The sequence below is a fragment of the Nelumbo nucifera genome, chromosome 5 (assembly GCF_055504915.1).
Source record: "Nelumbo nucifera cultivar China Antique chromosome 5, China Antique-T2T, whole genome shotgun sequence".
Classification (NCBI taxonomy): domain Eukaryota; kingdom Viridiplantae; phylum Streptophyta; class Magnoliopsida; order Proteales; family Nelumbonaceae; genus Nelumbo; species Nelumbo nucifera.
The window spans coordinates 53,270,955-53,295,160 of NC_142653.1; the positions used below are offsets into that span (position 1 = coordinate 53,270,955).

At 40.4% G+C, this 24,206-nt stretch overlaps 1 protein-coding gene across 5 annotated transcripts; it reads left to right on the forward strand.

Annotated features, from left to right (window-relative positions):
* The first annotated feature begins 534 nt into the window (after positions 1-534).
* On the forward strand, positions 535-13,180 carry LOC104596737 (receptor-like protein 56). Of its 5 annotated transcripts, XR_016076678.1 has the most exons (6): positions 535-1,041; positions 1,252-1,425; positions 1,977-2,117; positions 2,331-2,481; positions 2,692-2,844; positions 11,390-13,180. XR_016076678.1 is itself a non-coding variant. In XM_088888869.1 (5 exons), exons 1-5 carry the CDS (start codon positions 648-650, stop codon positions 11,430-11,432), a joined length of 903 nt encoding a protein of 300 aa, XP_088744995.1. In that variant the 5' UTR covers positions 535-647; the 3' UTR covers positions 11,433-13,180. The 5 variants fall into 5 exon arrangements, 3 of the variants coding, with proteins under 3 accessions (XP_088744995.1, XP_088744994.1, XP_010256317.1); XM_088888869.1 differs by lacking the exon at positions 2,692-2,844; XR_016076679.1 differs by lacking the exon at positions 1,252-1,425 and having other exon boundaries at positions 546-1,041.
* The last annotated feature ends 11,026 nt before the right edge of the window (positions 13,181-24,206 follow it).

Below are 24,206 nucleotides of genomic sequence, written 5' to 3' on the forward strand. Positions count from 1 at the left end.
CATTATTCACAATTTTAATAATAATATAAATATAAAAAACCATTAAATGAATAGTGTAAAATGACATTTTCGCTATATCTTATTTTCCAATTATTGAAGAAAAATAGTTTTATGTCCTTTTATCAATTAATTAATAAATGAAGATATAAAATAACAATTTTGCCTTTATTTATTTTTCAATTCACTTTAGAGAGGAGGTTTTTGTTGTCCAATGAAAATTTCAGAAGCTATAAATAAATTCACACTTTTATAGATAGTTTACAGGACTCTCATTTATGGGGTTTTTGAATGAAAATTTCAGAAGCTATGAAAATTTACAGAAGCTATAAATACAAGGTTTTTGAATGAAATCTCATTTATGGGGTTCATATCGAATTCAATAAGGAGGCCCCATATTAAATGCTGATAGTTTACAGGACTCTCATCCTGTCATTCTACAACAAACGAAACCTGAATTATTCAATATCCAATTATACAGTTAATTTCCTGGAGCCCAATCCCTAATAAAGATAATGACTTGGCATATGCGCGTTTACAACAATTGATGTCTGCTGTACCTATAATTCGAGATAGGTTGCTAGCTAGAGGGGTCTTCTCTCATCTGTTCACTGCTCCCTCTTCCTTTTTTCTAGTCTGCAAATCCCAGTATGGACATTAGATATTGGCTTCGCTGCAACATGGGAACGTTGTACGTGGGCCTTGTTATCTACTATTATTATTTGTGTTTGTGCATTTGGGGGTGCCAAGTTCAAGGGTGTATGGAGGAGGAAAGATTAGCTCTCTTACAGTTCAAAGATTCACTCAACCACAACAATCATGCAAATAATTGGGTTGGAGACAATTGCTGTGAATGGAAAGGGGTGGAGTGTGATGACTCATCTTCTTCAACATCCCGAGTGGTTGGAATTGATATTTCTGATGAACTAGGAGATGCAGGAGTAGAAAAATGGTACCCAAATGCTACCATTTTTACTCACTTACAACACTTGCAATCCCTAAATTTGGCTGACAACAACATTGGAGGTTGGATCATGCCACAAGGTAATTACTAATTAATTAGTTACATGCCTGTATCATCTAATATTTGTACAATGTTTTTGAACCGTTGTCGCCCAAACCATTCAGCCTGGAAATCATTCAAGCAATTGGTTCTGTTTCACCCCTAACCTGTTCTTGGGTCAAAAACTATTAACTTCATTAGAAAACCGCTGATTCGGACAGTCGAACCGTTGATTCATTTAACCTAAACAGCGGTTCACAATATAAAGTTACACAGAGGAGAACTCAGATCTGAGATCCAGCACAAAGAGAGAGAAGAAGAAGAGGACTACATGTGTTTTAGAGAAATTGATGTCAGATCTGAGGTCCGAGAACTCAGAGCTCAGATCTGCATCTGTTGCCACCACCTTCTTGTCACCGTCGCTGGTGAGTGTTGAATCAATTTCTCCTCTTCCTTTCCCTCCTCTCCTTCCTTTCCCTTCTCTTCTTTTTTTTTTTTTCCTTTCTCCTTCATTTCTTTCTTTCTTCCTTTTTTCTTTCTCAGCGGACAATATTTGTTCTCCAATTCTATTTCTTTTCTCAGCCGATATCTCTTTTTTCTTTCTTTCTCAAATCTCATATAAATATTTACCCTAATTATGTAAACTCTCCGAACCGTTAAATCCGAATGGCTGAATCACTACTGACCCGAAAACTGATAGCTAGAACGATTCCATTTCTAGATCAATTTTTAAAACCTTGTATTTACATGTATTAATTATTTCTTTTCTTTTAGTTATTTATTCACACCAAGACCTCTGTGCATGGATTAGATTTAGATAGAAATTCCAGAATAAATAACACTAGGTGGTTCACAAATCACAATCAAATAGTTGAATTTAATTAATTTTGCCAACATATGAAATAACGCTTTGGAAGAGAATCCATGCTTTATTGACGAAAATATTATTTATATATCAATTTATTGGATTCCACAGCATTATGTGAATTGCACAATCTCAAGTATCTAGATGTGAGTGGGAACAATCTTAGCAACTATGGACTCCCTGGGTGCCTAGGACGTGCTCTTCCCTACTTGGCTCGGAATCAACGCAATATCTCCTCTTCGCTATTAACAGGTAATCGTTTATTAAACAACATGAATTATGATATGACGCAGACACGTGGCAACAAATAAGCTCTAATTAGTTACCACTGAATTAATTTATATAAAAGGAGCAAGTAAGTTAATTTGGAATATTAAGTGCATGCATGTGCAAAGAGCCAAAGAGTATAATTTTTGAATCCGACAATCATACTCTGTTTTCTCTTTGTTTTTGGTGTTGTCTCAGCATTCTGTGGAGCGAAAAACCTGTCACTTTATCTAAGTGTAGATGATCTAACTGATGAAAGCTTACCCCCTTGCCTTTTGGACATGAATGGCTCTTCTACAATATTTGGGATTAAAGATCTCCACTTCAAGGGTGATACTCTGCAGGAACGGTATGTCTATATACACAGGTTATGAGGTTAAAGGGAAGCACCGCATCCAGTGAATTAGTGAAAATTCATATGATATGTTATTTAATTACTAATAACATAAAAAAAAGATCAACCTTTTACTTGTACAAAGTACCAACACTAAATAAAAGTTAAAATGATCATCTATTGTTTATCAAACTTTAATAAAATATTTGGTATTAACGTGTGCAGATCTATGCAAAGCCACCAATGTCAAAGAATTGGAACTTGGTAATATTGAAAGTGTACCACCTTTACCAGCAGGATGCCAAATATTTCGTAATCTGGAATCATTTTATTTATCAGGAAACATTTTCAATGCCTCATCGGCTGTTCTTGTCAAGGGTATGGTATAAAAATGTTTATATTTGTATAAAGAATATAGGGTTTCTAGCAGATAAGAGTAATTTTTACCCTTAATATTAATAAAAAATAATGTTTTCGTATAATAGCTAAAGAAGATAGCTTTTTGGGGGGAAAATATCAAAGAAGGGCAGTGGTACTGTTGCTCGTCTTCCTCCTCTGCCTCTGTGAGAAAAAACAAGAATCTCGGTTGAATGGAATTCTTCTCTCTTTCAACAGTTATTTTTAGACCCATCTCCAACCAGCCATTGGATTAAAATCAATCATCTCTACCATTCTGAATAGCTGATCTCTGTTTGTCATAAACACAAATCTGGGCTTCTACAATTATTCACTGTAAGAGACAAATCTGCCTGGCTGAATGGTCGGTGGTTCAATCAAATGGCTTCTGCAGTTTTAATGTGAAACAGACAAGTTTCTGTTTCTAGTAGTTTTTAAAAGCTAGGATCGTACCAGAAATCAATATCTCTTTACTCTATCTTGGGGAAAATCTGCTTCATTGCAACCCAGTGTTCTTAATCCTCAGTCTCTGAACTCAAAAACGTAAAAACCAGAGGAAAAAGATTTATGAAAAAAGCTACCGATCAATTCTTCTCATCACAAATTTACATTACCGGAACAATTCAATAAAAGAAAAATAAAATGAAAATTTACGACTCTGATCTCTCCTCCTCTTCCTCCAAGGAGAGCTCACATCCATTTAAGCACTCCGCTCATACTCAGAAACCAACCCAAAACTTGAAATACGAGCTCTCCACATCAAACATCGACATTTTTTTCTTTGTGATAAAAAAGAAAAATTAGAACAAGGCTCACTGGCTCTGCTCTTGGGTCTCTCTATTTCCTGTCTGGTTCTCGTCATGGTTACTCGCCTTGGCTTTCCCAGTTAATGGCGCTACCCAACTGGAGACAGGGATCGAACCATAGGGGATGTAGTTGGGTCTGAGAAGGTGACGGAGAGCTTAAAACCGATGAGGTAACAACCAAAACAGAGGGAGAATGAGAGGTGGTAGTTCGGTTACTTGATTGCTTTCAAACGGATCTCCCCGGAAACCAACGATTTCACCGGCCATAATAGATTTCGGCGACAATACGATGGCTTCCTCTGTTGGTGTTTTTCATTTTTTTTGACATGTAGGCTATGGCACCGATGACCATTTTCCCATTTTCCTTTCTGGTGTAGGCGCTTTTGGTAGGTCACTGGCGTGTCAATCAGCACGGGCGGAGATTGGCGCCTAGCGCGGGATTAATGGTGTGTCCCACGCGGCGAGCTCAGATGACCGCCCTATCAGGGCCGAGTCGCATCTTGACTTGACCATCTCCATGTGTCCACCTATGGGCGACCTCAAGTATAAATTGGGCATGCCTCCCCAAAGGTAAAGGGTCTCTCTCTGGCCACCAGACTTTCATCTCTCCAAATTCTCTTGCTCCTTAGCTTTCTGGCGACTTTGTCCGAGCTCCTCAGACCTTGCCCGCCCTCTTTGCTATGCCCTCACTAACTTGACCGTTAAAGTCCCCACCTCGGGTTATCACTTGGGGCCTATGGCGTTCCCTTCCTTGCAAGCACTCGGCCTCAACATCGACCGACCTTAGCTGACCTCAATAGACCTTGGCCAACCTCGGTCAACCTTCGCCAGCCTTTAGCCACAGTGCACCTCCCCTAGCCCTCGGCCTCGGCCTTGGCAGGCCTTAGCTCCTTCAACTAACCAACCCGTCTAGGAAGTTAAGCAAATTTACTATGTTGTCCTCGGCCAATCTGAGCCACCGGGAACCCTCCAACCTCTGGGCCAAAGGGAGAACAAATCCATACGGTCTCGCGACCACTGTCGAAGTCAGGGACACCACTGCCAACAAGAAGCACCACCTTCACCTCGCGCCTCAGACCTCCGAAACTACCTCGAAGACCGACAAGACAAAAGGAATCGAGAAGCATTCACATCCACTAACCCGAGAAGCAAGGCCGGCCCGTCTCACTTCTGAGGAGACCTAGACGAGGCCGAGGTGCCTGTTGGCCAGAAGATCACCGACCTGCAGTCATAGTTTGATGCGGTAAGAAGATCACCGACAACGCATTGATGTGCCAAGCTTTCTAGGCGACCTTCAAGGGGGTAGCTCGTCGTTGGTTTTCTGGGCTCCCGCCTTTCTCCATCAGCTACTAGGACTAGTTCACAACCCTCTTCCTTGCCCACTTCATCAACAGCCTACAATGCTAAAGAGTGTTGTCTCGCTTATGGCAATCCAACAGCGACACGGTGAGAGCCTATGGTCCTACATCGATTGCTTCAAGAAAGAAGAACTCGAGGTCAGCGACCTCGACCCCATGGTCTCCATGCACACAACGATCCAAGGCCTCCTCCCTAGGTCGGCCCTCAAGTGCTTTGTCGCCAAGACACCGCCTAGTACCAAGATAAAATTCTTGAAAAGGGCACAAAAGTACATCGCTACAGAGGAAGTCTCGATCGGAAAGCACCGAGGTAGAGAGGCTGACTGCGGCCATGGTGACCACCGACATGAAGACGGCCACAGCGACAACAAGAAGCTGTCGACCTCATCTTATGACCAGTATATGCCACTCAACTCCACCTGAGCATAGATCCTCATCCAAGTAAGAGGGGAGGAGTATATGAAATGGCTTGAGAATAGGAAGAGGAACCCCAAGAAGGGTGACCCAGCAAAATACTGCACGTTTCACCGCGGCGTCTGCCACGACACCAAGAACTGTTAGGACCTCTAGGACGAGATCGAGTCTCTCATCTGCCACGGATATATGAAGCAGTACGTTGACACTGGCTTCATCACATCGCCCCAGCAGCTACGATTGTAGTCAGTCATCAGCACCTTGGCCTCGTGCTTGCTCGCAAGACGGTCCATGTAACCACAAGAGCTCGGCCTCGACCAACCATGTAAACACCTTGTAATAAAGCAAGTTTCTCTCACCTTGCCTCAAACCCTCAGTGTATATGTTCTTGTCTCGACCAAGTAACCTTCCGCAACATACAACCTTTACCAAGGTTACACTCTCGGACTGGACATCGGTCAAAGGCACACGACCCTCCAGTTGGCAACGGTTGACTGGCTGACTGCGACATACAACCCTCTAGTAGCCACACGCCCTCGAACGACTGGTTGGCTGTCACATACAACCTTTACCAAGGTTACACGCCTGGACCAAACGTCAGCCCCAAGGCATACGACGTGCTGGAGATCATACGCCTACTCACCCCATTTGACCGGGGACCTATTGGACCTCGGCCATAGCTGATGTGTCGGCCCTTGATTTTGGCTTTGGCCTCGGGGAGACCCTCCAAGCGAGCAAGTCCTCATCCAGGCTCGAGAGCTAGCATCGGCCCTTCGCTCGGCTCAATTCATGGCAGAATAGATATGCTGAAGGGAACAACTCCACCTCGTTGAGACCAAGGCGGTTCACAACGTCGGTCGGGCTCCATGTAGCCTTAGTTGTGCATAGGTTCACGTACCTTGTCCTCCATGGGAAGGGCAGCTAGGAGAGCTATGGCATGCACCTCCTTTTCCTTCTCACTAAGGAAGAGGGCCATGTATTTTCGGCGACGAAACTCGGCCCCAGCCTTACCCCATGGGTGTATGAGCAAATGGGTTGTTGAGTTATGGAATTTCTACAACTTGTGATCTCTCCAAAGGGGGCACCGACCCCTACACGAAAGAAATGCAACTGCGACAAAGTCACAAGATATGCAAAAACTTCCATGTTGGGCAACTTAGAAAGGGCCTCAGACCTCGACAACCTCTTTGACAACTTGGCTCGCCGAGGACCATCAAAGCTCACCTCGTTCCATCACCATGGATAGCGCTTGCCTCCACCTCGGGCACCGCACCTCGGTGGCCCCTCCACGCCTTAAAGCATCATCACCTTGGGTGATGGGTGCCCATCCCTCAGCTCGAGGCAACGTCAGCCCGGGTGCCTACAACTTTATGTCTGCTGCCCTCCTCGCATAGAAACCGCAAACCGACAACATGACAAACAACCCACAGCAGCCGAGGTACCCTCTTGGTCGAGGTACCCTCCTGGCTGAGGTACACTCCTAGCCAAGGCACCCTTTTGACCTGTCACTGAATGGGCCCTTGCCAAACACCTACTTAAGCAGTAAGCCCTTGGCGTTCAATGATAGGAATTCTCCTACCTAGGCGAGCAAATCCGAGGCCAGCCCGCGTCAAAGCTTCCTCCGCCACTAGGGGCTAAGCTCGACTCCCCACCAAAATTGACCTGAATGACCAATCCTCTGCACCAAATGCAAAGGAACACCTCCGTCGTCACGTGTACGATTGTGACCCGATGCCCACCTCAGGCACGACCTAGGCCTTCAATGCTATGACCTGCCACGCACCTGGACAAAACTCGATGCCGGAATTTGTTGGTGTGTTGTTACGGCACACTCACTCGTCGTGTACACCTCACACGGTGGTGATCAGCTAGAAGCTGACACCTGGCCCGCGCACGGACTCATCAACTCATTGGAAGTACATGACTGGGGAGCAGGCATGTCTCGTACCCATAGGAAACACAGTACCGAGCTCTTTGGATTCTAGGCCAATGCCTCTGCGCTCTTCAGCCCTCCACAACCTCCTCAAGGAGTGGAATCAGCACAATAGCTAGTGGAATCCCCTCGAAGCCGAGGATGATGTTTGCACACTCATGGGCCGAACTACCACCGATAAGGCCCCAACCGCAGCCGACATCTCCACACTCCCGAACGGGGCTATCCTTGGCAGCTACAAAGTTGGCACCAGCACCTCTACGCTTGAAGACCGCTCTTTCCAACCTGGCTACAACAGAGGTCCTCACCGTATAAGGCCACTCAGCACCTCCCAACAAGAATGACACTCTCTTCGGCTGAAGCCGAGGTCCTCAGCTAAGACCTCCACCACGGCCTCGAGAGTGGGGGGAAAATGATGTTGGCGCCTTTGGTAGGCCACTGGTGTGTCAACATGTGGCCAAGAGTGTAGCCAATCAGCGTGTCCAGCAGGGCGGAGTTCGGCTCCTAACGTAGGACCAATGGCGCGACCCCACACGACGAGCTTGGATGACCACCTTGTCAGGGCCGAATCGCATCCTAACCGTCTACATGCATCTGCCTATGGGTGACCTCAACTATAAATAGGGCATGCCTCCCCCAAGGTAACGGGTCTCTATCTGGCCACCAGACTTTCACCTCTCCAAACTCTCTTGCTCCCTAGCTTTCTGGCGACCTCGTCCGAGCTCCTGAGACCTTGCCTGCCCTTTTTGCTATGCCCTCATTAACAGGACCGTCGGAGTCCCTACCTCGGGTTATCACTCGGGCCTTTGATGTTCCCTTCCTTGTAGGCACTCGACTGACCTTGGTCGACGTCAGCAGACCTTGGCCGAACTCAGGCAACCTCGAGCAACCTTTGCCAGCCCTTGGCCACAACACACCTTGGGCTCCCCTAGCCCTCCGCCTTGGCAACCCTTAGCTCCTTCAGCTAGCCAGCCAGTCCAGGAAGTTAAGCAAATTTACTATGTTGTCCTCGAGCAATCTGAGCATCATCACTTTCAAACAATTTGAATTCTTATTGGACTGATTTTTACTTTGTTCGTAAGCCAAAACTTCTAATTGGAGTGACTATAATCTCTCGTAGCTCGAATGACTATTTTTGACGTTATGAATAATTAGTTTACATATAGATTGTATTTTTTACTAGTTCATGAACAAATGCTAAGCCTTTGTTCATCTTCTTAGTGTTGCATAATTACTAGTTCATGAACAACTGCTCTTGGGTTATCAGCTTTCTCTTGGCCGGGTTCTTTTCTATTAGTTTGATGAGAAGTTGTAAGCGACTCAGCAGCAAAATCTTTTCTAATGTATAACTGTTATTGCATTAATGAGATACTTAATTGAGAAGCACATTGTATGATTAGAAGTTTTGTATCTCATAGTCGATAAGTTGTATGATGTTGTTCTTTCCCTTTAGCTTCTTTAGATATTGAATCTCTTGAAAAAATAAATCATATGCAATAAAATAATCATGACTTTTAAGCTTGATCCTTTTAAGGGCATAGATTGTACAATTGGATGAGATGACCTTGTAAACCTCATTGCTTCCTCCACTCCCAATCTTTCTAAACTTCTAGTAGAGATTCCCATTTATTTTAAAGAATAAGTCAAGATCATAAATCCCTTTTACGAGTGCTAGATGTCCCTTTAGCACTTACAGCTCTGGTTTTTTTAATTTAGAGGACTCCTATTTCATATTTGAAGATGAGTTTTTGATTGATGGATCATGTGATTGTATATCAGAAACCTGATTTGAAGATTTCAGTTATTTTATCATCCATATGGGAAGGTGTTTTTGCATGGTCAGCATTTCCGGCAGCTAACCTTTCATGTTGCTTCAAATAATAGGCATGTTGCCCCTTTGACAGTCCCTGATTGGTAACTCCTATAGTCCCAAATGAAGAGGCAGTTGCTTTGGTTGAAACAACTATCTAGTCTGCTAACATATTACTATTGCACTTAAGCATAGAAGATGGTGGATACACGGAATCTCCTCAAGTAACAGGTTGAGGATTCACATTTAATTCTTCTAGAGGTTCTATTCCCAATGTGAGAACTACTATCTCGACAAGAACGAGATTTGTAGGTTGTTGAATTCAGCATAGGCGTAGATGCTGAATTAACTAATGTTGTAGTTGAATAGGGATGAGAGTTTGGGCAAGAAAGGAGAAATAAGCAGAATTGCTGGAGTTTCGTTTCATCAATGACCATAGGGTATTGTCTTCGGAATCTATTCTCTCCGGTGAGATCGCCAGCCACTGGAAAAAACACTACAATTGGTGGAGGGCATTAGGGTTTCATTCTTTCATTGCCAGAGAGAAAAAAGGAGAAGCAAGGGCTTTAAGCGAGAATTGAATAGAAATCTAGAAAATGCCCAATAAGACTTGGGTAGGGGAGTGGGGGTGGGAGGGTGACTAACGGAATGGAGGCCTAACAACTGTTAGGCTCCTCCACTCGTGTATAGAATTCACATGGGTTTGAGGACGCGTGGCATCCTCACATTTTGTGAGGATGTTTTGAGGCGCCGGGCTGTGAGGAGTAGATCCGGGCTTGTGCAACATGTGCTTAGGGGTGGCAATTTTCTCCATCCCTGACGGGGTCGAGGATGGAGCTACCCCTGAAACTCCAATTAGGTTCGGGGACGAGGATGGGAAATGCAATCCCTGCCTTGATGAATAAATATATAATTATCTACAATATAATATATAATATTGATATTATTTATATAATATTTATATTATATTATTATCCATTTATTTTAAAGATTAAAACTTAAAAAACACAAACACTCAGAGGTTAGAGTCTTCGACAGACACAAACAAAGAAGTCTGAACCGTGAACCCTAGTTAGTCTTCTTCTTCCTTCGTCTTTGTCACCGAATCGCCGACCGTCGTCGCTATCACCACTTGCCCGTCGGACATCGGACATTGCCGAACATCTATCGTCGCCAAATACGAGTCTACCACTCGAGTCTCGACAGAGGAAAGAGATACTCAAAGAAGAAAGAACCGCAACTCAATCTCAGTCTCTCAGACTACCAATCTGTTATCATCGTCGCTCGTCGGACTCTCTCTTGTCGCCGGCCTCAACTCGCAATGGTCCTCTCTTTCTCTCTCTCAGTCTCAGTCTTTCTTTCTCTCAGTCTCTTAGACTCGCAATGCCATTTTTGCTTTGTTAATGGCTAAATCCTCGAGGATTCGGGTCTTTGACAGGCCCTGCCGGAGTCAGGCATGGAGGGGGGTTTCTTTCTCGTCGAGGATCGGGAACAGGGATGGGGGGTGATTTGGGGGCCGGGGTCGGGGATGGGGAATGTAATCCCCGCCCTAAACCCGCCCCATTGCCATTCCTACATGTGCTTGGACTTGAAGTATCTTCTTCATTTAAAATAAGATTTTACAGCGATTATTCTACTCTCAGAACTGTTAAATGGTAGATACCTGTGCTGCTGCTGCAAAGAAAAGATTTATTAGAAATTAATTAATAATTATATTTAATTAACATAAGGATGATGATATTGTTTATTGATACTATTTTTAGCAACTTGCTTAAATTTTGTGCAAAAGCTATTTGTGCAAAATTTTGTGCAAAAGCTATTGTTTATTGATACTATTTAATTAACAACCATATGCTTAAATTTTGTGCAAAAGCTATGCTGTGAGTGTGGTAAACAAAAGTCTCTGTTTTTCAAATGAGAATAATTAAATTTTTTTCAAATATATGTATTCCATTAATGGCATCAGAACAAAAATATTTTATAAAATTTTATGATTAAATGTGATGTGATGTCACTATTTTTTGGATAAATAACATGATAGGCAATAACCATTTCATGGTGGATCCAGATCATTTATATATATTCAACTTATAAAAATTAAGAATCAACGTTGAAGCCGCAGTTGTCATCATAGAATGACTAAATACTTACTTCTGAGGGATATGGGAATTACAGCACTTGACAGAGCTTCTTCGCCTTGCTGCAGGGATTTGGGAACTACGGAACTTGACAGAGCTGCATCTTTATGAAAATCATTTGGATGGAGTTTTCTCCTTCCACAATCTTACTAATCTTTCTAAACTAAAAACTATTGACCTTGCAAACAATGTCCTACTGGAGATTGAGACTGAGCTACCAAATTGGGTTCCATCCTTCCAATTGAGAAATTTAAATCTAGAAAACTGCAAAACCATCAATAAAGGCAGCCGCTATATCATTCCCATCATTCCTTTCCAACTGTTGTACAATAACACTCGACTTGATTTATTGTCATTGAGTGATAACTTTCTAAGTGGCCACTTTCCCATGCCTCTTCAAAATGAAACGTCAAACCTTTCTATTCTTGACATTTCAAACAACCAAATTCAAGGACACCTTCCTTCAAACATTAAAGGTCTCTTTCCACAGTTGGAATTCCTTAGCGTGTCCATGAACCGACTTGGAGGAAGCATTCCTCCCTCATTTGGCAACTTGGTGGAAACACTAGACTTGTCTCACAATGCCTTCATAGGTGTGGTACCCAAAGGACTAACCCAAAATAACACTAATTAGCAAGAGTTGATCTTGTCAGGAAACAAGTTGCGTGCTTTTCCAAAATTTTTCGGTATGACCAAACTAACTAATTTACAACTTGATGGCAATATGTTCACAGAGTCCATTTTCTTCAATGCCTCCACTAGTGTTCCATCTTTACAAGTACTAGACTTAAGTAGGAATCAGTTGTCAGGTTATTTTTCAAATTGGCTGCCCATACTCCCTAACTCGGGTTCTCTTCTGTTGAGAGGAAATGATCTTATAGGTCCCATTCCAGTGTCACTGTGCCAAATGCAACAATTACATACCTTGGATCTTTCACATAACCATCTCTCTGGGAGCATACCTTCTTGTCTCCACAATATTACCTCATGGAAGACAGTGGTTCCATTTTATGTAGGGTCAGATGGTGAGTATGGAAAAGTTATATCTGGCGATTACAAAATTACTTTTTTCACAAAGCACAACACATACGTCTACCAAGGTGAACCTCGCATCTACATGACTGGAATGGACCTGTCAGTAAACAGACTATCGGGCAGTATTCCAACTGAAATAGGAGATTTGATAGCACTTCACTCATTAAATCTGTCCAATAATCTTCTAACAGGCCATATTCCCACTTCCTTTCAAAAGCTTCAACAGTTGGAGAGCTTGGATCTTTCTCATAACAGCTTAGTAGGAAATATCCCTCCTCAAATAATTCAACTCCATTCCTTATCTACCTTCAGTGTTGCCTTCAATCATCTGTCAGGCAAGATCCCATATACAGATAACTTTCAAACTTTCACTGAAAGTAGTTATATTGGAAACTCAGAGCTTTGTGGGCCACCATTGCTAGTCAATTGTTCATTGCCATCCATCCTTTCACCACAAGACAACAATAGCAATATTGGAGAAAGAGAATCAAGATTTATGGATGGAGACCTGTTTTTCTTCTCCTGTGTGGCTATTTTTTATGCAGTTGGCTTTTGGGCTATCATTCTTCCTCTTCTTATCAGCAGGAGCTGGCGCAGAAAGTATTACGGAGTTGTTGATTCATGCATTAATTGGTACAATGAAAGGTTCTACAGGTTCTTGTTTTATATAAAAGCTTATTTTGAGGGACCATGAAAGCATTCAAAAGGTTCTCTAGGTTCTTGTTTTATTTGTATTTTATGCTGCCTTTGGTTGTGCTGTAATTTTATTTGAATTAGTACAGATGTGTAGGAGTGCAAATGAAAAGAATTCAATTTCTGTTTAATTTTGTTTTAGGTTTTACTTTTTTCTGCTTCAGGTCTTATTTCACTTTATTTGTTCTGCTACCAAAAAAAAGAAAAAGATAAAATTTGAAACAAAAATAAATCAGAATCTACACTCAAATCATTTGTACTATCATTATTTTGCAATAGTACAAATAAATTTGCACAAAAACCTTAAAAACCAGTACAAAAGAACCTAGTTGTACCATAGTGGATGAATACAGTTTATTTTAAAGACAATGACCAAGTGGCACGATACATCATAGTTTTCAGCTTGCAACTTCATTTAACAACTTAGGTTTTGCATTTTGTTCATCCTGCAGTCCTCTACAGTGGTTTGATGTGCTTCAAATATTTAAGTTCAATTTCTTCATACATGTTTACAACAGTTACCGGCCACATCCATTTATATAACTTGCCAAATTGAATCTCATTCATTGGATTGTGTTAATTTACATATTGAACATTATATATAGCATTAATAAATTAAACTATAATGACCAAAATACTATATATTATTAATAAAATGAATTAAAAGCGACTTACAATCAAATCTGAAAATGAACTAAACTAATTTGTATGAAACTTGAAACCATAGCTCTTTATTTAAAACATGACATCCGAACCAATTTTAATGATAGATCCAACATATAAACAATCTGATCATATACAATCAAATAAGAGAGTGTCCATATTCACTTTCTCACTTTAGTATACAAACTTTAAAATGTACCATTGCAGTACCTGATCAGCTCTAAAAAATTGACACTTTAATCTAACCATTTGCATTCCATCAGTTATATGACATACATGATATCACATTTGATTTAAAACATTTGAAAATTCCAAAATTATTCTTTGAGAAAAAAAAACATTGTTTGTTGACTTCTTCCATGAGAGTGAACCAGAGCAGCAGTGATCTTTTCCAACTCTTTGTCAATTTAGACGCTGAAGAAGGTGGATGATAAAACAGAATGGTGGGTGGTGGATCAGATGGCGAGATGCACTAAATCAGCCAAAGGCGTCCATCATCACCATACTCTGTAAACAAAATAAAAAACCACCAAAAAGGTAATCAACTGCTACCATGCATCTACCACTCTAATAATTTCCTCTACTCTCTGCACATCCCAAAAATATAGGAAAAGTTGACATAAATTTAGCCAAGACCGTGTGATAGGCTTGAATTCTGCATTTATACAGAAAGGACAAAATCCCAACAACCGTTAGAGAATCAACCAAAGCCACAAATATTTCCAGCAGTCTAGATTTTCAAATGAATTTTTGATAGAGATCTTACTTACTGTCTCCGTTCGATTTGTGAGAAAATTTGGGTGGGATGGGAAAGGATGGATTGAAAAAGTGTGAAATTTCCACTTTTCATTTTTCGGTTATACAAGGAAAATTTGTAAGAAGTTTCCTTCTCCTATGTTTGTTTTGTGGGAAAATAATTGAGAGAAAAATGTTTGGTTTTCTTATATTTCATTGCTATTGAAGTGTAGCAAAGCTTATCTAACCTTGAAATCTGACTCAAGTTCACTTTTTTTTTTTCTTTTCTTATAATTAAAGCAAACTTGATTAGCAATATTAACAGAGAAATAGAGATAGAGGAGTCAGGGTGCAATTCCCACATAACACGCTTGCCTAAATATAGGGTTGTCAATTGGATTCCATTATAAATGGACCAGATCCAATATAATCTAATGAATGTTTTGGATCAATTTGGACCGATCCAATTCAATGTCTGGACCATCCAATCTGTTCAAATTCATTTTGATTTATATTGGTTTCAAGTCAAACCTGATTCATTGACACATATATTCTTATCTTATATCAAAGGACCACTTAATCCAACCCAATCCAATAAAAAATTGTTAAGGACGAATCAGATCCAATCTAATCTAATAAATATTTTGGACCGAATTGGTCCAATCTAATATGTCTTGTTGGTCCAATCCATCCAAATTGATTTTGAATTGGATGGGTCCATTAACACCCTTAGCTAAATAGTCAGCCAAGGAATTACAAGATTGAGGAACTTGGGAGATGAGAAAAGTTTCAAACGAAGCCACAGAAACTTTAATGTCCTTCCAAATCACACCCAGAGGGGAGAAGGAAACCAGCGAAGTGGAACCGAGGAAAGCATGTAAAGCAGAGAGCCAGAGACTGCTTCCTTCAAGTCCAAGATGAAGATCACCTTAGCTTTGCCAAAATTAGAAGCCTTCATGCATCCCAAGAACAAGCCAACACTTACGCCATTATCACCGAATCACAAAGCATAGAGACACTTGCAGACCCTCTTAGCTAGACATTTGAGGTCTAATTATGCAAGCAATGAAGCAATTGTACATAACCATTTTTCGAGGAAAAAGTAGCATCTACATTCACCTTTAGACAACCCAAAAGAGGGTCGAGGGGAGTGGATCTAGGGGCATTCGAACAGACTGAATGGGAATAAGAACTACCCCAGTTCCAATTGATCTACAAACAATTCTACAAGATATATATATATATATATATATATATATATATATATATAGATAGATAGATAGTGAGAGAGGTAAGACACCTATTTATGGAATTCATGTTGTTCTTGAACAATTTGTGATCGTGGATTAGGTGGCTGAGAAAGAAAGGCCATTCTCACATACTTTGAGATGAAAGCGGGGTCTATGGAATGTTTTAAATGGAGGTTTCTTTTGTACATTAAGAAAATATAGAAAACTTTGTCTTACAATCTTTGTTAAAACCATTGTTAAAACCATCAAACCCAAAACAAATAATTACAGAACCTTTAGGCAACAAGAACAATGTTCAAGGACGAGAGAGGGGAAGAGGAAGATAACAAGTCTGATCAAGTATGATATTGTTAAAATTCATTGATTATATTGTATCTACATAAAACTCAAACCTAGTAAAATATTGGAGAGCTCATTTATGCATTTGTTTGATGAAAGATAGTAATATAAGAAAACAAATGAAAAATAGTAATATTAAACAAGGAAACAATACAGATGAAAAATAGTAATATAAGTAAACAAAGAAGAAGTAATTCCATTATTCTGTTAAACAAGGAAACAATACAGATTTGAAACCCTCCCCCAAATCTTCGGATCATCCCAATCTAACATGTTACCAACATCATCAAACAATCAAAATGAAATGAAAACAAAAGTAAATGGCTTCAATTTAAAAAAAAAAAAAAGGATGAAAACATTACCTTAAGTGTGGGTTCGAAGACATGTATTGCTGGATTTGGCTTCAATTTGCAAAAAAATGAGATGGAAATGTTAGATCTAGGAACCCAATGTTTATTCTTTTAGTTTTAAAGATGGAAATCCCACACACATCAATGACAAAATATGGCATGAAAACTAATCAACCAGATCTAAGCGGTAGGTAGACATGGGAAAAAATGGAAACAAAAGGAAAAGAAGGTTGTCGGAGAAGAATAGAGTTTCACTCTAACCAAACCTTCACCAAAGACATTGAAGAATGTTACGTTTGTGCCTTGAATTCTTTGTGGTGACCTGTTTCATGAATCTACTCCACCAGAAATCACCATTGGGGGTGTGAGGGCTATGCTCCTGTGGTGAGATATTGGGTGTATTTGAGGATTAGGGTTTTTTTATGAGTGCACAACTCTGTATTTCTTATCCATTGCTGGCTTTATAGTGGATTTCTATTTTTCTTTCGCTCATGAATGTAGTAGGTTATAAGCCAAACCATATAAATCTATGTATTCTCTGTGCTTTCTTCTCATTATTTCTGTTTTACTTTCAATTTTGGTGCCATTCGTATATGCTTTTATTAGGTTTTTACGCAACAAAGAAAATGATTGGGTGTCCAGCCATTGAGGGTGAAACAAAGTGATGGGGAAGAAGAATGGACCCAAAAAACAAAACAACAACTAAGCAAAGGAACTAGGGAAGGAAATAAATCATGCATGATCTCTTTAATACCCAAAACAAGGGAAGGAAAGAAACCATGCGAACTTTCTAATTGCTCTTTGTTATCAAAAGTCATTAGCATATTGAAGAATATCAAACAGAAATATTCAAATCCAAGAAAGGCTAACATCTTGAAAGAGTTGAGATTCTCAACTTTTCTATTGTATTTCAATGTTTTTCAAGCTTCAGCTCTAACCTCTAAGTGGATAATAATAATGATGATGGTGATAATGCAGAGGAGGAGGAAGGAAAGAAAGAAAGGCTTTGGAGCTTGGTGGAAAATCAAACTGTGGACTCACTGACGTGTAAAACTCTATTAATTGATGGAATCCCTCTCTTGTTTCATCCCATGCCCTTTCAAAAGTTACCCCCCCACCCCTCGGTCTTGTGTAGCTCTTCCACTTATTATCAAATAAATAAATAAAAAGAAAAGAAAGAGAAAGAAATAGCTAGTCTGATAACTTTATAACCCCATTGTAACTTCCCTTAATAATACTAAACTAAATTAACAATTTTGGGAGCTTAGGTACTGCAATGGCATGTTTTAAAGTTGGGATATTAAATTAAAATTAAATCCCAAAGTCAAAGATACCAATATGGAGTTTATATTTTATTTTTACCTCCAAACTTTACTCCCAATAAAGGGATGATTACCAGAAATATCATTAATAATAATGCAAAATCCTATAGGGGAGAAAACTTACACCTCTAAAGTATTTATACAATGGGACTAACAGCTCATACAACCTACAATATTAGATCAATCAGTCAATAAATATAAAACATCTAAGGTCCTGAAGAGAGTAATCAAATTTAATCAAATTACAAATAGTTAAAATTCGAATCACCCTCAACAAAACCTACATATTATAATTTGGGCCAATGGATATTGTATGCAACCCTAAAAGGAAGTTGGTACACAAAAGGGAGAGCGAGCTTTGATGCAGGCCGATACACCCCTACCGGCATATTGATATGCCCCGTAAACGGTTTTGTGTGTGTGAAGCATGTGCGGGTTAAACCAATCTGGGTTCTGGCCTGCAAGATGCAACTCAATTGGAAGAAATTTTCTTTAAGCGCAACACATTCAGTTTTTTGGACACACTATGAAGAGCTCTCTATGAATGCTGCTCTAAGTTTTAATGCTTTTCTTTTCTGTTTCAATTTTTCATCTCATTTTAATTAATTTGAGTGGTAGATCTCATTGTTAAAAGTCATTTGCATAGATCATTACGAGAATATGGTATATGTCTGTTTGTATTTTTAAGCTTGCCGTTGCTGCCATCCAGATATTACTTGAACGAGAAGAGATTTTGCATAATTTGAAAACTAATCTCTTTCTCATGTCTTTTTTGATCATCAACTCCTCTAATAGTTAATGGGTTACTATACTGTCTCGCTCTCCATTTCTTTACAATTAACCGGGTGAATTTGGGTTAAAGGGTCAGGTCATCTCTCCTATGCCAATTAGTTTTATTAAAAGGTGATGAGGGCAGATTTGGCTCTCCATTGACATCATGACACATGGCATATAAGAACAACTGGACTACATCCCAACATCACTTAGGCGACAATTTGCCTTAGCCAAAATGAGGTCCCACTTGGCGACCTGTCTCTACCGCCGACCTGGTGACCTACTTCTGCTACCAACTTGGCAACCTGCCTCTGCCGCCGACTTAGCGATCTACTTTTTCCACCGACCTGGTGATATGCTTCTGTTGCCAACCTAGCGACCTGCCTCTGTCGCCGACTTGGCAACCTGGCGATCTACCTCTATCACCGACGTGGCAACCTACCTCTCTAGAAGCTTGCCACTTGTCTCCGAACCTTTCAAGATCACGACGTGTAATCGTAGGCCTTATCCTCATCCCGCCCGAACCGGAGGGAAACGGTAAGCCTTATTAATTGGTATGTTATCCTCCTTCCAAAGCGAAACAGACCCCTACGTCGTGGGCTGAGGATTCCGGGAGCGTTTCGTGAGACCCATGTCAACCCAACTATATAAGGGCATCAACCCTTGAGACCTAGGTAGATGCGCAATATAGTTCTCGCAACTCTCCAACTCTCTCACATTTAGCTATCTTAAAATCTCTTATTCGCTAACTTAAGCATCGGAGTGCCCACCTCGGGTAAAACAACCCGAGCATTCTGATATTATTTCCTTGTAGGTCGCATCAGAGCCACGTTTCTAACTCATCACTATTCAACTAGGCGTCCAAGCCACCTTCTAGGTAGGAACCTTTCAGCTAAGCATCCAAGCCACATTCCAGGTAGGGATTATTCAGCCAGGCATCCGAGTCACTTGCCAGTTAGGAGTTGCCAAAATGCGTATCATCAAAAGGAAAGGCCGAAAGGGCATTTGGGTTAATGGGTTAATTTGGTCATTTCCCGTATCTGAATTATTTTCATAAAATCGGTAAATTTCCACCGAAACTATAAATTTCAGTATTTAATGGTTATTGTAATTATATATTTTCACTAATTAACGTTTTTAGTTATGTTCACTAATTATTATTTTCAGTAATTTCAGTAACTTTTTTACTTTTTAAGTAATCGAAATTTTTGGTAATTAGTATACTTAGTAATTAAAATTTTTAGTATTTCTAATATATTTATTTATTTATTTTATAATATTATCAGTTATTAATTATTACATTCAGTAATTAATATTTTTAATGACAAAATTGAATAATATTATATACTGAAAATATTAATTAGTTATTTTCAGTAAACAATATTTACAGTAATTTTAAAATTATTTAGTTATTTCAGTAATTATTACTTTTATTAATATTTTTCAGTAAGTATAATATTATCCCTAATTAAATAGTTACTGAAAATTCGAAACCACTGAAAATAATTATTAAAACTTCAATATTTATTCTAGGTTTACAATAATTGTAATTATTGCATTTTTATTAGTTATTTTTGTTATACATTTATTTTCGATAATTATATATTTACTTATAAATTTTTAATAATTATTAGACATTAAAATATTGTTATTTATTAGAGATTAGACTATTAATTTAACTAAAATTAATTATTAATATTATTAAATTATAAAAAAATTATTAAAAATAGTAAATAAAATATATAATTATTAATTATTTAAAAATTAAATTTAAAAAAAAATCAGATACTCCTTTGTACTTTTATTATATCATTTTCAAACCCCGCGCATCGCATTGGTCCCAATTTGTATTTTAGATGTAACGATTGAGTCAAATTACCCACTGCACATGCAGTGTACAAGCAGACCTCCGACACAATTGAAATGTTCAATATGATGTGACACCTCCGAATATAAAGGCATAGAAATATGGAAAAGTGGAATAATTAATTTGAAATATCTGAATACGTAGGTCATGGAAAGACACCATTTTTCTCAAAGTCTTGTTAGTTTTGAAGTCTTTTGGCATTATTGGTGATACATTTGTGGTCATCCGTTTGGTATATTATATCCGGAAGAAATGACTGACTTGTATGCGCGCGTTTACCATAATTGAATTTGTGGATTGGGCCGATCGGCCCTATTAGACCCTTAATAACACAATATTTGAGTTGGGCTACGAGTACTGAATTAAGGCAACTATAAAGATCCAGGGATCCTTTCTCTTCTCTGCACTGCTCCCCTCTGCTTTTAGTAGTAGTTGTTTAATTTTCTGCTTTTAGTAGTAGTTGTTTAATTTTCTGCTTTTAGTAGTAGTTGTTTAAGGCTCGTCTGTTATGGTCCCGCACGTAGGATCCTGTTACGGGTTGGTCCACGGTGCGAAAGCCCTGCTTCCCCTAATGCCTTTCCTTGTTTGTAGACCCTATTACGGAAACCCAATGGGTGATTTGTCCAAGAGACCACCCAAACTCTCCTCACTCTTTCTTGACTGTAAAACTGAATGCTCTATTTCAATTCGTAGCTCCTTAAATAGGAGATTACAGAAGGAAATTCCTAATTAAACTCAAACTCTAACTTGAACTCAAACTCCTAATTACCTACTCCTATTGGTAACTCACTCTTACTTAAGATAAGATAAAGATGAGATTAAGATAAAGCTAAGGGATAAGGGATAAGATAAGGATAAGGTAAGCTGGCGGCGAGTTGGCTTGATGTGTCCAGATAAGGGTGGGCCCACCCCTATGAGCTGTCGTGTGGGCCCCGCTCTACTGTTGCTGCCGGGTGCGTGCGCGCGGCTCATGGTGCCACTGCCGCGCGGTGCGTGCGCGCAGTGCTGCTGCCACGCAGTGCGTGCGCATGCCTCAGGGTGCCGCTGCCGTGCACGCGCCTCATGGTGCTGCTACCGTGCTGCTGCCTGGCGGTGCGTGCTGGCGTGCAGTGCGTGCGGTGCGTGCTGCTGCCTGGCGGTGCGTGCTGCGCGCCATGGTGCCGCTGCCGTGCGGTGCCGGGCGTGTGCATGGTGCGTGCGGTGCGCGCTGCTGCCTGGCGATGCGTGCTGCCAGGCGGTGCCCACTGTTATGCGGCCTGCTGTGCGGGTTGCTGCCTATGACTGCGCCGCAGTGCCTTACCGGATGGTGTGACCATAACATCGTCAGCATTTCTTCAAGGTAAACATGGAAGAATATATACCATATCCATCCATCTCTTCATAATTAATTTTGTAACCATATAAGTTCTTGATCTTCAATTGCAAATGAATTCACACAATACTATAAATTCACCATGCAGCAATATGTCGAATGAGCAATCTTAAGGTATTGTACATTTGTACCTTAACGACAACAGCCTCGGCAATGAAGGACAAATACCGGGGTGCATACTGCATAATCTCCCTTCATTGGAATTACTTTATTTGGATTCAAATAATCTTAAAGTCTTGCCACCAGCTATTCCCAACGGTAACAGCAAGACAAATTCATTTGTAGTTCAATCGAGCTTTAGTGTGGACTCTGAACTTACTTTGCTTATGTTGTGCATTGCAGGATTCGGTGGACAAATGAGAAAACTCTATAAATTGTATCTCAATAATAACAGTCTCACCGACAAAGGCCTACCTTCAGGCCTACCTTCAGGCCTATTGCATAATCTCTCTTCATTGGGAATACTCGACATATCAGAAAACAACCTCAAAAGTTTCCCAACAGGTAAAGCTTTAGTGGGTTGTACACAAAGCCTCTCACTTTATAATATTCAATAAATCAAAAAAGAATTGTTTGAAAAGGGATAATGTTAGGGCTACAACTTGGGTAAAATCGGATTAGAAAATTGTTAAATTTTTAATGTTCTCAAACCCTAACTCAATCGGGCAATCTGACTTATAGATAGCCCAATGTAATCCTAACCCTATTTATTTGATCAGACTATATCTGAACAACATATTTTGATCAAGGAGGGAACCATATTGTTTATTAGTTCTTCACACTGCTTTTTATAATGGGATTATAGTTGATAAGGGCAACTTTTGAGCCCTAATATCAATAAAAACAAACTTTTTAATATAATTTCTAAAATATATCAATTTTTAAAAAAATATATCAATGAAGGATAAAACACTGTTCATCTTCTTTCTCCTCCAAACCACTTCTACCTAAACCCTTGAAGTGGATGGAGGTGGGCGGCAGATTGATTTTGCCGGAGGTGGGCAGAGGTGGCGGCGGATTGGCATTGGTAGAGGTATTCACCTTCTTCTTTTTCTCTCTCTCCCTCTCACATAGCACTAAAGACTGAACCAATCATCATGAAACACCCTCTGCGCCCAGAACTCCCAAAAAACACTTCTCCTCTCAAAACCTCTCCTCCCTTAAATCCACCCTCTTTAAACCCTTTCACACCTCACCTCCTCCCCTAAAAAAACCATGAAAACCAGCTCTCATCCTCTATTCTTCTTCCTCTTCTTCTCTTTGTTTTTCTTTGAAACAAATCTTGTAGTCTCTACAACTATCCCTCTCCAATTTTTCTCTCTCCTATCTCTCAAAACCTCCCTCAAGGTCCCCTCTCTGAATCCCACCACCATTTCTAGCTCTCCTTCTTTGACCCCGCCCTGGTGTTCTTGGACAAGGGTTACGTGTGGCCGAGATGCCTCCCAATTACTTCACTTGACCTCTCCTACAAGAACCTCTCTGGGTTCATCCCTCCAGAAATGCGGTTCTTAAACCACCTCAACCTCAACGACAATTCCTTTGAAGGGCCTTTTCCCAATGCCATTTTTGAATTGTCACAGCTCAGGACTCTGGACATCAGCCACAACAATGTATCTCCAAGCTCAAGTTATTGACAATTTTTTAACGCTTACAACAACTGTTTCATCGGTCTGCTGCCACATGGGATTACTCGACTTCAGTTTCTTGGTCAGCTCAACCTCAGCGGGAGCTTCTTCAAAGGTGGTATACTGGAGGGTTTTGCAGTTTATTGAGATTAAAGTATTTACTATGGGTCTGTGACAAAGACCCCACGAGAAGAATACTGTTTATCTTCCCCAACCTCACTCTCCCTCTCTCTCCTCTCTCTCTCTCCCCGATCTCTCTTCTTTCCCTTCCCTTTAACAACATCGAGATTGAACCCATTGAACTCATTTTCACGAGTTTGGTGCAATTGCACTGGACGACTGGACGAGTGAGAGGTGATGATATAAAGCTAGTGCCGAATCGTGTCTACCCCGTTTGCTTTCGGACCCAAGCAGGTGCAGAAGCGGTGGCAACGGCCCTATCGCCGTTTTGTTTTTTTAATTCCGTTCCCTCTATGGGTCTTATTCCTCAGTACCAGCACAACAAGACTCGGAACCAACCTCCCACATTTCTCTCGTTTCTCCCCCCTGTTTTTCTCTTAAGTCATTAAGAGAGTAGAAACAATTAACTACTTCAAACAACCGAACTAGAGGAAGGAAGACGTGAGAGAGCTCGCTCTACTAAAGTACAGAGGAGAGCAACAACTGGTTCGGCGGTGACAGAGGTCGCGACAACTGTGGGAAGGAGTTAAGATAGAAAAAGAAAACGAATTTGCCGCCGTGGAAATCGATGACGGATTTGAAGACGGAGGCGGCGGTGGAAGTAGAGGAGGACATCTTCAAAAGAGGGACGCCGCTGCAATTCATGTTGAACGTTGAAGAAGTCGAAAGCTCACTGCTCA